Genomic DNA, 16,959 nt, shown 5'->3' on the forward strand with positions numbered 1-16,959 from the left:
ACTGGTTCCACATCTTTCTTAATTCTACACTGTTACGAACTACATGATCCTCATGGGTGATAAAAAGGATGATAAAAAGATCTGAAAAACAACATTAGTAATACCTATTAATGTTAACATGGAGCACTTCCTGGGCCAAAGGCAGTCGGCTGAGGTGTTAAAAGGGTATAGCTGGGAAGCCCAATACCCCATGTCTTAAGTGTGAGCTGTGCTTGCTGGCTTCCTGCCAGTGAGGACAGTAGGAAGGGTGGTGGGAAACACCCACGGCAGAGAAACATGAAAAACGCAACTTTAGGCACGTGATCAAGGTGGGGCTTCAAGCCAGTTCTTCCAGGTTCAGTAAGGGTCCATGAAAGGACAGTGGAGTGGACCTTAATTTCTAAAATGTGGCTGAGTGGGGATGATGACCAGAAAAACACTAGAAACACCTCCGCCTACTTAGGAAACTAGGGCAGTGTGAAAGGTGCATAACAACCTAATCTCTTGAATAGCTGAGTTAGAGAAGGCGGTGGCCGGCTCAAAGACGGCAGCTGACTTTGCAGCTTCAAATGAGCATTATCTCAAAAAAAAAAAAAAATGAGCATTATCTCCACAAAGCTGGTAATAATCCAATTCCCTGCATCTGGTTCCTGAAAGGGCACACCATCTCTCCAATTCCAGGCCTTTGAACTGTAACTTCTCCCATTCAGGCAATTCTCCCATTGTTAAGTGCTGTTGAGTCGAGTATGACCCGCAGATCTAAACCCTGCCCTAGCCTGTACCATCCTTACATTTCCTGACACATTAGAGCCCATTAAGACAGTCATCGTGTCAATCCACCTGGTCGAGGGTCTTCCTCTTCTTTGATGACTCTCTACTTTTCCAACCATGTCCCTCTCTAAGGAATAGCCCCTCCTAGCAACATGCCCAAAGCATGTGAGGGGAGGCTTTATCTTATTTTTTTTTAAATTATTATTTCTTGTGCATGTACCGTCAAATCAGATCTGACAAGTACAGGAGGAAATTGTCCCTCCTTCTCCGGCAGAGCATCTGGTGGATTTGAACATGTACCTCTGGGATTGCAGTACAGCTTCCTGCCACTAGGCCACCAGAGTTCCCCATATCTTCTTTGCCTCCAAAGAGCACTCCGGCTGCACCATGTCAAAGACATATCTGTTTGTTTTCTTGGCTCTCCATGGGATGTTCAGCACTCTTCTTCACACCACAGCTCAAAGACATCAATTCTTCTTCCATCATCCTTATTCACTGTCCAGCTCTCAGATACGTAGCACGTGACTGGAAAGCCCATGGCCTCAATCAGACACACCTCCTCACACCTCCTTTGGTGGCTATCATCCTGCTTCACCTACATTTTAAAAATCTGTGTCTGTTCTGGTTTTACTTTGTTGGTCAAGACTAAACAGGTTCAATCACAGCTGTCTGAAGCCCTGGATCAAGGCCACTGCCAACCGTCATGAATTATGCTGGATTTTTTATGATGTGATAAAGAAGGTATTTTACTTCTGAGATCTTCCTCCCCAAACCCATAAACCTAGTCAGAAGGAAAACCTCAATTCCAGTACAGCGGCACACTACGGAGTATGTGATCTGGACCCTTCAAGGCCGCTGAAGTCTCCAAACACAAGGACAGTCTGAGAAATTGTCGGAGCTAAAAGGAGCCTAAGGAGACCTGTCATCCTGAGAAGCATCACGTGGCATTCTGGGATAGAAAAGGGCATCTTGGGATGAAAGCTAAGAGAATCTGAGTAAAGAATGGACCTTAATATCGTTGCTGTCAATTCCGACCCACAGGACCTGATAATCCCCAAACCCAACCCGTGTCCTGAGCTGATTCTGACTCACAGCGACTCTAGAAGACAGAATAGGCTTCGGAGGCTGTAAATTTCTACAGGGGGCAGACAGTCCCTTCTTTTCCCCAGAGCAGCTGGTGGGTTCATATTGCCAACTCAGTGATAAGCAACCAAACTCTAACTACTATGGGAATCTGTTAGGACTTCCTTTATGGAAGGAGATTGCCACATTCTTCTCCCACAAAGAGACTAACAGGTTTGAGTTGCCAACCTTTCTGTTGGCAGCCATGTATTTAAAACACTGTGCTGCCAAATGCACCCAGCAACCCTCCACTAGGTTTCCAAGGCTGGAAATCTTTACGGGAGGAGACCACCTATCAGTCTCCTACTGAGCTGCTGGTGGACTTGAACTACTGAGCTTTCTGTTAGCAGCCTGACACATGGTACATTATGCTATTCAGGGTTCCTTAAAGTAAGGACTGTACTTAGTAACATATTAATGACAATAATGCAACTTGTTCTATTAATTGCAACAAATGTAGCCTATTAAAGGTTAAGAGTACTACTGGCAGTGTTGTGGGGGGCTGAAGCGCCCAACAGCTACCTGAAAGGTCTGTGGGTCCAATCCACCAGCTGCTTCTTGGAAATAAAACATGGCAAAATGCTTCCATAAACCTTACAGCTTTGGAAACCCTACGGGGCAGGTCTACTCTGTCCGACAAGGTCGCTGTGAACTGGAATGGACTTGGTGGCACTGAGTTTTTTTGAACCAAAATACGAACTAATTGCCTTTTGAGCCAGAACCAACTCACAGCTGATGCTAGAAGGTTTCTGAGACCATGAATGAGCTCCAAGAGAGACTGGTCATCTTTCTCCCTCAGAGCGGCGAGCGGATTAGAACTGCCAGAGGCGATCAGCCTTTGGATTAACAGTGCAAGACCCTATGGATTATGCCGCCCAAGCTCCCTATGTTGTTGTGTACCGTTGAGTCGGAACCAACCCATACATGATTCTCTGGCAGGTTTTCAGAGGCAGATTAATCACATGGAAGGAGACTGCCCATCTTTCTCCTGCATGGCAGCTGGTGGATTTGAACTGCGTGCCCTTGGGATTGCAGCATAGCTCCTTATCAACAGGCCAGCAGAGCTCTATGAACACTCTACAGTTAATGTTAATAATAGAGAGGGAAGTATTCAGAAGTTCTATATGATCTCAATCTATCTGGAAATCTAAATTGGCCCTAAGAAATAAAGTCCATGTTTTTAAAGAAGTGTGTTCTCTGATTTCATCTCCCAAAGCCATAGCTTTTACCACATGCCAGCTTTCGAAGGAGGAACCTCAGACTCTGAGGGTTAGGACTGCCCAAGGTCACAAAGGGACAGGGACAAGTCAGGGCTAGTGGTGAGTGGCCATTCACAATAATGTTGCTGAGCCTTATGTTCAGATTTAGGAAATGGGGATATTAATCGTACTCATCTCCCCCAGAGGAGCCCTGGAGGTGCAATGGTGAAATGCTTGGCAGCGAACCCACAGGTTGGGGATTTGAATACACTCACAGGCTGTGAGGAAGAAAGACCTGGCAAAGACTGTAGCATTTGTCAGGTATGGTGGAGTGGCTCTGATTCAGGAACGCTGTGTATACAGAACAAAACCCTGGGTAATCTGCGTCGTCGCCACAATTTCTCACTGTGCTAAGTCCACTGTAGCAGTCCCAGGGAAGCGATGGGGCAGTTCTTGTCACACGGGGGAAATATGAGGTGGAACTGACTGGAACCCAACAATGATAGTCTTCACCCAGGAGGAGTGCCCTCCCCCTTAAGGCAGGTAAGGATTAGAAGACAAATAAATACACCTGCATAGGCTTTCTTTCAAGATGGTGCAATGGTTAAGAGCTCAGCAGCTGTCATGTCAATGGTTAGCTGTTGGAACCCACCCAGTGGGCTTCTGGGGAAGACCTGGCAGTGTCCCCACAAAGATTACGACCTGCCCTGTCACCTGGCATTGCTACGAGTCGAAATGGGCTCAAAGGCACCAAACAGAATTTCATTTAAACCACAGCCAGTTCACAAAATGAGGTTGTGAGGTCACATATTTAGCCTGGTCCCAGGGACACAGGCAGCTGCAAGCACTTTAAGTGGCATTTTCTTCTCTGAGCCTCAGTCTTGTCATCTGTCAAGTGACCAGGGCCTGGCCTTCTGGGTCTACTGCGCAGGGAGGGATAAGCTTCGGCAGCTGGCAGGAATTATTTCAGGAGCGCCGGCGCCCCTCCCCCACCCTCCTGGAGGCTGTGTCCTCTGATTCCTGGGCCACTGCGGGTGCCTGTTTCTAGAACAGTGTCTCCAGGCCCCGGTCGGCTGCCTGAGATCTTTTTAATGGGGGTAAGGGTGGCAGAGGCGGCAGACAGAAGATTCTTTGTCCCGGTTCTGTGGTGGTGGCTGGCACTGTCTCCTACTGAGTGGGTGGGGGGACCGGCAGAACATGAGGACAGGGCAGAGGTAGGATTACGAACTCTGGGCTGCCCGGACTCACAAGGAACCTGGAGACAGTCCTCGGATTCTGGGGCTGCCACTTCCCTACCCAGTGGGAACTCCACTGTCCCTGTCCACCTCACAGACCTGGGGTAGAGACAGGGTGGCTCACTGTGAAGGGACAGTCCACAAGCTCTGCTCACAAAGGGTCTTGGGTTCAAATCTTGCCTTTACTGCCTTTCCAGTCAGAACCCAATCCAGACTCTCAAACTTGACCAGGCTGGACACAACTTGTAGCCCTGTGGCCCTGCTGGTCTCATTCCTTCCCTTTGTACTTCTGTGTGGCAACACTCCCACTCTATGCAGCCCTCAGGCCCCAAATTTTTCTTCCACTTTCCTTAAGTGGAATAAACAGCTCAGGGCTCCCCTAGCTGGCCATTTTATCATTCATAACAACACTGTCCTTGTCAAGGTCACTATTAATGACTTTCATATGGCCAAGTGCAGGGGTCCCTTTCCTGTCCTCATCTTATTGGTCGGCTCTGTGGCGGTCTCTAGTTGATCTCGAGTTTGTTGGAAACATTCTCCTCTTGGCTTGGGGTGGCTCCCCCAACAAGGCTCACAGCCTGGCTGACCCCACCAATCCCAGGGCTTCAAACATCATCCCCATGTCCTACAGATTTCCAGGTCTCTCCCCGCCTCCCAGACTCCAGAGAGGATTTCGGGTTTCTTGTGCGACCCATCCCCTCGCTCTAGTCTGCCCCGAGTCTCTATTTCTGTAATGTGGTCTCACCTCGGTGCCCTGCTCTCTCACCTCCACACCCACCGTGGAAGCACATTATCCTGCACTAGACAACATCTCACCGTCTCCTCTGCCCACCTTTCCATCCTCAGCAGACACCCAAGGCTTCTGCTGATGTGGCAAACAGAACCAGTGGAACCCCGAGTCCAGACGGTGTCCCCTCAAGGACCTAACCCCCCTCCCCCACCTTCCTGAGTGGCCACCAACCATTCTCTCCTTTGGTCCATTTTCTCCAGCCATGCGGGCTCCTCTCTAGTCCCTCAAATGGAGCTGACCCACTCCAGCCTCAGGGCCTTTACACTTGCTGCTCATGTCTGTGGCTGGCAAGGCCCCTTGCCATGGCTTCCTTCCTCACCTCCCCAGGTCTCCACGCAGATCAAACGCCCCCTTCTCCCACAGCTTTCCTGACTCGCTCCTGCCCTCCCTCCCACCTTCATCTTGGGCCAGCTTCCAGCATTGCATCACATAGGTGTGTAGTGTATTAACGGGGCATTGCTCCAAGTCTCTGCCCTTCCTGGTTCCAAGGGCCTGCCCAGGGCACTGGAACCTCTGAGGAGACAGTGAGGGCCGGCGGGCAGGCTCAGCAGGTTGGCACGGAGCCCTCACCTGCCAGTTACCACACACACAAATCAGGGTGGCTACTTGAATCGATTAGGGCCTGTGCAAATAGCACTATCAGGAATTGTCTGCTCTTATCAGCCCCCAGAGGCAAAGGTGTGGGACCAGGGAACTGATTCTACAGTCGGTGGCTCAGGTATGCTCAGGTAAGCTGGCCAGAGACAAGAAAGAAGCTCAGGTGCTTATCTGGGGAAGGCAGGTGAGGACCTGCTTGGGACACGCACCCCTCACACAGCACAGCTCTGGGTTAACCCTGCCAATTTGTCTAGGGCACCCTGTCTTTTGGAACACTTGTGCTGGATAGCCTCACGGTGGGGAGATGTGGGGTCCCAGATTCTCTGCTGCCTAGCTGTGGGCCACTGGGAAAGCCACTCAGTTCTCAGGGGACAGCAATCAGAACTCTCTCAGTTGATTGTCAAGAGAAGTTAAAAGTGCCCAGTATGGGGCCCGGCACATAGTAGGTGCTCAGAGAGCCGCCACTGTGAACCTGGGGCCTGGCACATAGTAGGTGCTCAGAGAACCACCACCACTAACCTGACCACTGAGGCTGAAGGCCTGGCCTTGGCCAGCGCCCTAGCAGGCCTTGTCCCCTCCCCCTCTGCTCAGTCACTGACCCAAAAGCCATGAGGCCCAACTCCATGCTGGGCATGGACTCATCACCCAGCTCTTGCTCTAACGCCAGAACTGGTCACAAAGACGCTCATTTTACAGACAAGGAGAACGAGGGTCAGAGACACAATGATATGGCCCAAGGAGGCGATCCAAGTGGCCAAGAGGGTTAGAGAGAGACCTGGACACAGCTCTGGAGGGTCTGTTTACAGCCACCACCAGATGAGGCGCCAGGGTTAGCTGCTTAAATTCCTGCCCTTAAAAGGCAGTGCTTTGTTGTTATTGTGGACCCCTGGGTTGGAATCAACTCACAGCTGATCCTCTGGTCGGTTTCAGAGGCAGTAAAGCACAAAGAAGGAGACTGCCCGTCTTTCTCCCGTGGAACAGTTGGTGGATTTGAACCAAGTGCCTTCAGACTAAGCAGTACAGCTCCTCACCACTAAGCTAGCAGAATCCAAGGATAATAAAAGAGGCTAGAGACGTGGGCCTGAGTCACTTCTTCACTCCCTTCCTGACGGTCCAGGTGCCTGCCTGCTCATGCCACTCTGCGCGCGCGCGCACACACACACACACAGAGTTAGCTGGCCTGAATTATTTTTTCTTTGTGTGTGTACTGTCAAATTTGATCTGACTGGTACAGGAGAAGATTGTCCCTCCTTCTCCAGCAGAGCATCTGATGGACTCAAACTGCATACCTCTGGGATTGCAATGCAGCTTCTTGCCACTAGGCTGGACCGAGGAGGGGGCAGCAAGGAGCCTGCAAAGTGTCAGATTCTGAGTGGATTTTGAAAGTGGTCAACAGGGCTTATTGATGGTTGGGATACCCCATGAGAGAGACAAAGAACCCATGCATGAGAACATACAATCTCACTGGCACAGACATGAACTAGGGCTGTGAGCCCCTGGGGAAACGGAGGCAGGCAGCAGGGCCCTGGGCACTCACCCACACCCAGCATGACAAGGGGTGTGTGCTCCCAGCGGGCCAGCAGCAGGAGGTGGACGAAGTTGTGGGCAATGAGGCTGAAGCACAGGACGACACAGCACCACTCCTGGAAGCGCTTGCCTGTGGAGAGAGGAGGAGGGAGGTGAGTGTCGGGTGGGGTGGAGGCGGGGCCGAACTGGTGCAGCACTGGGTTCCTCAACCGGGCTGTGGTCAGAGGTCTGTGGGGGGTCAACGGCTCTAACCCACAGACTGAGCTCACAGCCACAGCGTGCTGAGTTACAAGCCCACGAGGCAGAGAGCACCATCCACCCATTTCACAGACAATGCGACTGAGGCCCAGAGAAGCGACAATGTCTGTTCAAGGTCCTACACCAGGACTAGTTGTGTAATTTGCACAGAGCCCTGGGGGTGTATTGGGTAAGAGTTTGGCTGTTAACCAAAAGGATGGCGGTTTCCACTCGTACAGCCATCCTCAGGGAGAAGGTCTGGAGACAGGCTCTTGTCAATTCTGCAGCTTTGTTGAGACGACTCCTTGGGACAGTTCTACTTTCTTATTTAACAATCACCATGGCAGTGCCCAGTAACAACAGGAAAATGAAAATGTGGGGCCCTTGTTAAAAAATCATTATTATCCTCAATATTTCTGCATTATTAAGATTTTTGAGATGGTAACCCCAAGACCCAAACCTACTTGCCTACGGTCACAGAGTTCGACTCCCACCAACTCTACGGCTAAGATGCAATCTGCCTGATCATGCACCGTCCACTGAGGTTCCTCCTCTCCTTCGCTGACCGGCCGCTTTTCCAAGATGCCTTTTCCCCGGCAGGAATCGGCCCCTCCGCACAAGATACATAAAGGATGGAGAAGAATCCTGACCTCTCTCACGTCTAAGGGACATCCTGGCTCCGCGTCCTCTAAGGCCACTCGGTTCTGCCACGGTCCAGTCAATATTCTTTGCTGACCCTCCCCTTCAAAGGTATCAATTCTTGGGTCTTCCCTGTTCACAGGGATCCTACGTGACAGAGAAAGACTGTCTTACAGTTTCCTGTGCTTTATTTCAATCTCTGTCTCATCTTTCTCCTGAGGAACAGGTGGGTGGGTTTGAACTACCAACCTGCTGCTTAGCAGCCAAGGTCTCTAACCACAATGGCACCACGAAGGCTCCTTAAGATGACAATAGTAGAACGCTAAACCAAGCTCCGGCTGCTCTGAGCACAGGGCTCTGTGCCAGGAAGCTGGCCCTGGGAGCTCGAATCCTTTGACAGATGAGAGCAGAACGCTGGCTTCTTTGGCTTCTCCCAGGACAGAAGGGATTTTTATGATCTGTTCTTTTAAAACTTAACACCTTTAGGCCCCACCTATCCTATTCCTGGGTGATTATTTGGAGGTAGAGGCTACAAACGGTGTTTAGTCCTGGGAACTCAGACCTGGTCCTCCCTGGCTAGGGCTCCCGGCGGTGACTCAGGAATCTGAGGGGAAATAATGCCTAGAACATCACTTCCTGGCTGCTGTCAGAAGTGAGGGTGTCAGCGGGAACCGGGACGGAGAGGCCTGAAGCTGCCATGTCTTCAGGAGGCGTGCAGGTGAGGGGAAGAGGGAGGTGGGCCAGCGGGGTAGAGGCCACCAACACAGCACCCCTTTTAAGGCAGGACCACTCTGACCTACATGGGCCCAAATGTGGGCCTAGAGTGGCCATCTCTTCTGATATACCAGAGAAGCTGAAAATCTGGATTTGGGAGAGAGATTTCTTATTCAAATGTTGACTCACATTTTTAACAGGCACAGTGAGGACGGAATGAACATATTTATTCACTGCAGCTTCACTGGGGGAGTAAAAACAAGGGAATTATCTGAGATATCCACTGCCTGGGCTTCGGTCCCTGGGAGTGTCTACGTGTGAATGTGGAGGGTGAGGGAGGAAGCAAAGAGCAGAATAGCGGGGTGGGGGGAGGCCACTTGGTTGAAACTGGCTGTTTACTTCATTCCTTTTGATTTTAGGACAGATGAATGTATTGCCATACTATCTTATTTTTTGGGGAAAAAACCCACCAGCATGTGGAGGGCTTAGCACTTCTCCCAGTGGGTCTGGGCTCCTGGGGATGCCAGTTGGCTAGGAGCAGGCCCCTAGGGTAAGAAACACCATTGAATAAGTAATATTATTACTTTTTTTGGGAGCAGGAGTGGCATCCACTTCCTAAACAGCATGCCTCTGGAAACTCTATGAACTTTGATAAATGTCAATAGTTGCAGAGGGGCTTCAGGTCTTTTGTTCATAGGGTCACTATGAGTCTGCTCGACTCGAAGGCAATCAACAACAACAACATTATTACTTTAATAGTACTATCATAGAGACCTTGTGTCGCTATGAGTCGCAAGCAACTCGACGACACATAACAACAACAACAACAACAACAACAACAACTACTACTATTATTGATTAAATATTAAGCTCACTGCTAGTGTTTAACATCTGTTGAACTGAACTATGACTATGTACCTGGCACCCTGCTGAAATTCTATCATACCCATTTGACAGGTGAGAAAACTGAGGGTCAGAGTGATCAAGAAACTATTGAATCAGCTCTAGAGCAGGAACCCAGGGACAATGGAATTGGCATTGGAGACCCAGCTCCTGTTGCCCCAGGCCCCTCTCTCTCTTCCTGACCACCTTTTATCTTGACATTTCTTGGGTCAAGAGCCCAGGCCCATCTTTAAATAATTCCTTGTGACTGGCTAATGACTGATGGGCTCCAGGCCAGAGCAGATAAGGAATCTGTCCTCTCCTCTCCAGAGCTTTGCAAATGTTGCCTCCTCCACCTGCAGCCCCTTCACCTCCTCTGTCCCACGCTGTCTTGAACACTTGACTATCTCTCAACCTGGACATTGCCTTCTCCAGGAAGCCATCCATGATGCCTCCTCTGCCCCGTGCTCCCAAATGTAGGGCCCTATCATTTTCTGTATAACATCCATTACACTGCCTGGAAGACCTGTGTCCCCCTGAGCCCTGGAATGTGAATGTGGGAAGCCTGGGACCCCCCCCCCCCTTCATCACCAGGGTCCTATATACAGCCAATACTCAAGAAATGCTCATGTGAGGGACACATTCCCAGCTGCAGCTCTAGAAAGAAGCAGGCTTTGTCTCTGGGCAACTCCCATCAAAGCACCGTGGGAGGCTCCACACCAGGAAGCTTCCTGATAAGGAAACTGAGTCTCAGACCTGCTGCAGACAGTGGACACACCCTGACTTGCCCTTGAACCTGGTCTCTGATCTGGCATCTTCACCAGCTGTCCTCACTGCCCAATAGGAAGGGCATGATGGGGGGATGCCCTGGCTCACATCGCCTTGGTCCCCTCTGGTACCGCTGAGGACATTGAGGGCCACGGGAGAACAAAGCCCTCGATAGAGGCCACACAGCCCTGCTGTCCCACAACCCTTCCTGGGGACACTGTGACTGTGCACACAGGGCCTTTCCTTTCCTGGTTCCTGTTTGTGGCCAGTCCTTGGGCTCAGAAGACAGAAGCCCAGGAAGGTGTCCCCTGGTGTGTGGGGGGACAGTGGGCAGTGGGCAGTAGAAAGCAGGCCTGTTTCCACATGACCTGCCTGGCCACCCCTCAGGGACCTGACAGAGATCACATGGTGACAGAAGCAGTCTGACATCCACCACGTCACCGCACAATGGCCTCCTTGGACACGGTCTATTCTCAGACGTTAACAAATAAGCAGTATTTCAAACACTGGGAAATTTCACACTCATTTCTTAGCTTCCTACTTCCTTTGGGAAGGCGGGGCTCCTGTCACGCTGGGCAGGAGCAGGAGTGGCTGTCCCCATTTGATGGGCCTGAGCCCTCGGGTCACCCCACTTGCTCCTCTCCTCTCTCTGGTCAGGGCCCTGTTGCTATCTGTGGTTCCAAGCTCCAGGTACAGTCTCTCATTCGGACCTTGAGATACCATTTGCCAGATGAGGAAACTGAGGCTCAGTGGGTAAGAAGGTTTGGATCCTGGGCTCATAATCAGGACCCACTAGCCCAGAGGCCCGGGGCTGTCTGGATCACAAAGATGGCTTGGCTCGCTCCCTAAACCCCGGTGAATGTCTCCTGAATCGAAATATTTCCACATAAACGCCATCGTATGACCTCCGACCCTTCTCACCATCTCAGCTTCGATCATTAAAAAGGTACAGAGGCCAACAGTAGCATTCCCAGGGGCTGACTATGAGCCAGACACAGTGTGGTACCCAGGTCACCCAGGTCAGCACGCAGTGGGTCTTCAGAGAGGGAGACTGGGCCTAGAGAGACAGGGGGCTGTCCAGAATCATCACCGAGAGACCACTAGCCTGGCAAGACTTGAGGGATCAGATGGTCAAGACGGTGTCACTGTGCAGACGGACAGACTGAGGCCCAGAGAAGGAAAGGTGTTGCTCAGAACACAGATGGCCCAGGCTGCCTTTCGCTGAGGGCAGTGCTGGGGCCGCACCCTGGCCTGGCTGGATTGACAGATCTGGGATGAGTTCAGCACTAACTGACTGCTGGCCTGGGGAAGGGGTCAGCTCATGCTAAGGGATGTGAGGTGAAGGGGAAGGCACCAGGCCTGGCCATCTCAGCTCTCCGCAGCCAAAGGCTTGGCTTCGGGCCCAATTCACCACTGAAGCCCTGAGGTTTACAAGCTCTTGGTAACCTGCACCTCTGGTGGCCAGAGACCCTCAGCCTGAAGGAGACGGGGCACGGTGAGAGAGGGCCTGAGCCAGAGAAAGAGCCAGTGAGAATTACGAAGAGGCTGAGAGGAGAGAGGACAAGTATGACATGGGGCGGGGACAGGGGACAGACAGGCCAAGGATGAGGGAGAGAGAGGGTTCCCCTAGAATGAGGCAGGGACCAGGCCTGGTCAAGAAGGGGCTAAAGGCCAGACCTGGATTCACTGGCTCTGGCGAGGACCACGTAGGGACTAATGGCCAAGCTCAGCTTTGAGGACACAGGCCAGTACCCTGCCCAACACTCCTGACACCCTCCTTCATGTCCCTTGAGCCCACCTAGGAGGCCCTGTGTCTCCCGGGTTGTCAGGTGGGTGGGCAGCTGATACCAGTGACCCTCAGATGCCCCATCTGTTGGCCTTAGTACTGGGAAAGTGGCCTACACACAGCTAATTTTGACTGGACCCCTGGCCAGGGGGATGTGCCAGGCTGCCAGGCCCTCTTCAAAGCCCTACAGCTGGTATGCAGTGCCTGCTGCAGAGAACAACACAGCAGGAGCACAGCAGGCTGCATTGGACCCTCCATGGCTCCCAGGCCCCAACACTTCAGCCAGACACTCAGGACCTTGAACTTGCCCCTCACTCTGCCCCTGCATATACCAGCCTGGCTCTCTCTGCTGCTAGCCCCTCAACTCAGAATGTGCCATTGCCTCAAAACATTTATCCCCCTCTCCTACCCCAGCTCTGGCCAGTTCCCTTCCGTGGTGAAGAGTAAGAACAACTCTTTCACTCATTCAACTTTAGACATGGCTGATGAACTGAAACCAGATCAGACAGAATTTTCAATATTTAGGGGATCTGGAACACTAACCAACATGGCAGATACTACATGTCGAAGGCCTGGGCTCACAGACATTGATGAGGAATAGCGAGCCCTTTCTCAAGCCTGGTGTGGGAGACTTGTTCGCCGTCAGAGTCGTGGAATGAAACAGGTTCAAACCTGGACAGTCAGCTGCCTGCTCTGAGCAGGGCACCGTGGTGTTAAACTCAGCTGGCCAAGAGATTGGCTGCGATGCAATGCACACACGCTGGCCTTGTTTTCTGAAAGCGACTAAATTTCTAGCAGGTCTCTGACTTGCGCTTTTTTCTATTCTAGTTACAGTTCCGATTCACAAATATTTTAAAAATTCTGGTCCTTCCTAATGTTGTTTGGTCAACCCTGACAGAACCAGGCTGAACCAGTTCAAAGCCTTAAACAAAAACAGGGAAAAGCTGGAAGGGACCTGTGTGTCAGTTCTGGCCTGCTGCTGAACAGCTGCGTGACCTTGGGCAGCGCCCTACTCTTCTAGAAGCTCACGACAAGTCTTAACAAAGACCCCTGCCCAGGCTGTGCCAGGAGCGACTACAGACCAAACAGATAGTCCGTGGCCTTGCTGACCTCCTGTCAAATGGGCACTGACAAAGCCCAGGTCTATAGGCCTGATCCTAGTTGGGACAGTGTCAGGAAGCCCACGTGGGTGGGGACCAGGAGGGTGCACCTCAGAAAGTCATTATTGATTATTAAGTTGACTACTAATTGCTTCTAATTCAGGGCCACCCCGTGTAGGGAGAGCCAATTATCCCACAGTTTCTAAATAAAAAATCTCTTCGGAAGCAGATCCATCGGCCTTTCTTTCCCCAGTTGCCGTGAGTGAGAACCCTGCCTTTCATCCGGTTGCTGAATGACTAACAGTTTGTGCCCTCTAAGGCCTCCTCGCAAAGCTGGCAGAAGGATGACAAACACACTAGAAAGTGCCCAGTGTAAAGCCAGTGCTTGATAAATATAAAACATAAAGTGCTGCTGGTATTGCTGTCAATTGCAGTGATGCCAAACTGCCCCTGGTCCCAGGAATCTCAGTAATTCAGTCCTGGAACCCAGAAACTTCTCCTACGCTCCTCAGCCCAGAGGCCTCCTTGCTGTCTTCACACACACCCGGGCTGGTCTGACCTCAGGACCTTTGCACTTGCTGTTCCTCTGTGTCTAGAACAACCCTGCTTGAAATAGCCTCACAGCAACTGCCTTCAGGTCACGGGTCACCTGCTCAGTGGGTTTACCCTGTTCCCCCCTCTAGAGGATCACCTCCGGTCCTTTTCTGTCCCCTCTTCCTGCTGTATTCATGCTCCACAGTGCCTCCCACCGTCTGACCTGCAAGATCCTTTGCTTGTTATTTATGGGGCTTGTTGCTGGCCTTCTTACTAAAATGCAGTCCTATTGGTTCTGCCTTGTCCACCACTTTGCCCCAGTGTCTAGCAGAGGGCCTGGAGCATGGGTGCTTGAGGTGCACTGAAGCTGGTCCCTCATTTTACAGAGCAGAGAGGTAAAGGTACTTCCCTAAGGTCATATACCCAGTGGACAGAAGCGGACAAGTGATGTCAATGGAAAGGAATTTGGAGAAACCAGTCAGGCCGGTGCCTATCTACCCCTTTGTCTCAGATAAGACCCCACTGCCCAGTCTGGGTACCAGAGGGTCCCTACTCTTCATAGAGTGAGTCGCATCGATGGAAGCCAGAGCCAGGCAGAGATGTGATCAGGGTGGCGTGTGGAGACAGGGGCCTCTCAGGGAGACTGGGAATGCCCCGTGATTTTCTGGGCTAGAAGAAAGCAAGCAGCATTGACTAGGTGGACAGAGCTGGAAACAAAACAGAGAAGCCTTTGAATTCTTCCCCAAAATTCCCAGGGGAGAGTCTCAGGGACACGGAGAAGAAGCAGCTTGCTGTGAGCCCAAGAGCCAAGGCCAGACATTTGAGTTAACAAAAGGAGCACCCCCTGTCTGCCAGGTACTGCACCCAAGTGAACAATCTCTTCCCCCCTTCAAAACAACACTAAGAAGCAGATAAACTTTAGTTATATCCATTTTAGAGGGAAGGAAACTGAGGTTCAGAGAGAAGTGGCTTGGCTGAGGCCACACAGCTAGGTTGCCCACTACAAGGTTAACCAGCCTGCTCTGCGGAAAACAGGCTGGTTTAAGCTCACAGACTAGCCGATCTGGAAATGGGTAGAAGAAACGGTGGCAGCACAAGGCAAGTACCCAAGCCTGCTCACACTGTGGCAGAGAACAAGGCCAGGAAGGCCACTGGCCATCAAGGGCCTTCTGACAGAGACTCAAACCAAAGCAAACAGCTCAAGGCTGTGCCACCAGTATTGCAGTCAAAGGCTGGCAGGCCCAGGCAGGGCCGCCCGTGCCCATCCCAGGCAAGGGCTGCCTGGTGACTGAATTGCAGCAGAGCAAAGATGTCAGAATGGTAAGCAAACAAAACTCAGCCTGATGGCTGGCACCCAGGCAAAGGGGCCTCCCAGTCACCAGTCCCAGTTCCCAGTCACCTGACCCTGGAGTCCTCAAAGGCACTTGCTTAACCCCTGGGGATACCCAGACTGCTGGACACAGGGATTCTGCAGTTTAGTCGGAATCGGCAAGGGGGTGGGAGAGCTGGTGCTTGCTGGAGCATGAAGGGTGGGCAGCCTGGAAAGAAGCCTGGGGCCTTGAAAGCAGAGGCTGGTTCAAGAGTCTCAAAATTTTTCCTGGTTTCTGGAGTGTGAGATTCCATCTCCCCAGCCCTGATGGGGGTGGTGGTGGTGGTGGTGGTGGTGTCGGAGCTGCGACTTGTGTGTGGAAGGAATCGGAGGCTGTGGTTCCTCCACCCCCAAGGGGGTCCATGGTGAAGGCTGACAGGTGCCACCCCGAGGTAGTGGGGGGCTGGATAAGGATGGGGAGAAAGAGCAATCTGTAGTTCTGCTCTGAGGTTCTAACTAGAATGGTTCTTAGATTCAAAGACTTATTTGAGAAGGGTTCTGGGACACTGCAATTCTGGGGGTTCCTAAGTTTAGGGTTCATGTAGCTAGGTGATAAGCGTTCCCAGATTGTGTATGTGTGTTGTTTAATGTATGTAGTCCAAGGGCCTGGCTAGGGTGCAGCTGGGTGCGAAATGTGGATTCTGCATCTGGGAATCTCGGATGGGGTATGACTTATAGGGGACCAGGAAGAATGCTTTTATAGTCGGGGGGCTGCGTCCAGTTTGGATCCTGCCTTGAGGTCGGATTCCCTAAAACTAGGGATGATTTTTGCATCCCGATCCCGAAGCGAGGATCCCAGATCGGGGACGGGACGGGAGCTGTTTGTGGCTCAGGGCGCTGGTCTGGTAGTTCTTACATCTCTTTGCTCTTTGCAGCCGGGGAGCCCCGGGGCGGGGGTTCTACCTAGGGCTTGAAAGGGGCTTGGGTGGGGTCTCCAGACCTGAACGCTACTTGCAAATTAGAAATGAAGGCTGGAGGTCCACATCTGCGCCTGAGACCGGGATTCCGATCCGGGGGACCCAGGCAGCAATCTGCAGCGCGTGCTGGTGACGGCAGGCCCAGAGGGGCGCACGGATGTCCTACCTGGAGAGTAGAGCGCAGCCAGTTCGCGGGCCCCGGCATGTTGCGCGCCCCAGCGCCGGCAAGCCGCCACTTCATCCTCATCCAGCTCCGGCTGCTGGCACGGCCCGTCCTCGGCGCCCGCCATGGCCACTCGCCTGGCCCGCCCGGTGCGCTCTGCTGGCGGCGGCGGCGGCAGCGGCAGGGCCGCGGAACCGCGGCGAGATCACGCCGCCCAATGACCGCCCAGCGCCGGGCGCGGCGGTGGCGCCGCGGGGGCCTCGCCCGGCTGCGCGTCACAGCCAATCGGGGCCCGCGCCGGGGCCGCGCTAGCCAATCGGCGGCCGCCGAGCCGCAGCCAACCGCGGCGCTCAGGGGGCTGAGCCGCAGCTGGGCGCAGCTGGGCGCGGAAGCTCGGGGCGGCGGCGCGTCCCCACCCGCCTGGCTCCGCCCCGGCTCCGACCCGGCGGAAACCCAGACTCAGCTCCGCCCGCCTCGGGCCTCGGTTTACCGCCCTGTGCAGTGGGCCGACGTCATGCGCCACCAGGCCCGGAACCGGGCATTTGGCCAGCGTGCGTTGTTACGCACCTACTGTGTGCAGGGACGCGAGTGGAGGGCGGGTGGCCGGGGCCCCGGACCTAGCGCTTGGTG

At 52.7% G+C, this 16,959-nt stretch overlaps 1 protein-coding gene across 2 annotated transcripts in view; it reads right to left on the reverse strand.

Annotated features, from left to right (window-relative positions):
- The window catches only part of TMEM189 (transmembrane protein 189), a 28,333-nt gene extending 11,712 nt beyond the window's left edge, over positions 1 to 16,621 (reverse strand). For both annotated transcript variants that reach the window (XM_006881633.1, XM_006881632.1), the window contains exons 1-2: positions 16,333 to 16,621; positions 7,231 to 7,350 (exon numbers count right to left, since the gene is read on the reverse strand). In XM_006881633.1, the coding sequence (XP_006881695.1) occupies positions 7,231 to 7,350; positions 16,333 to 16,456 (244 nt within the window). In that variant the 5' untranslated portion in view covers positions 16,457 to 16,621. The remainder of the gene's footprint in view (positions 1 to 7,230; positions 7,351 to 16,332) is intronic.
- Positions 16,622 to 16,959: the final 338 nt, after the last annotated feature.

The sequence above is a fragment of the Elephantulus edwardii genome, unplaced genomic scaffold, assembly GCF_000299155.1.
Source record: "Elephantulus edwardii isolate Elephantulus edwardi_28Jun2011 unplaced genomic scaffold, EleEdw1.0 scaffold00015, whole genome shotgun sequence".
Lineage (NCBI taxonomy): Eukaryota > Metazoa > Chordata > Mammalia > Macroscelidea > Macroscelididae > Elephantulus > Elephantulus edwardii.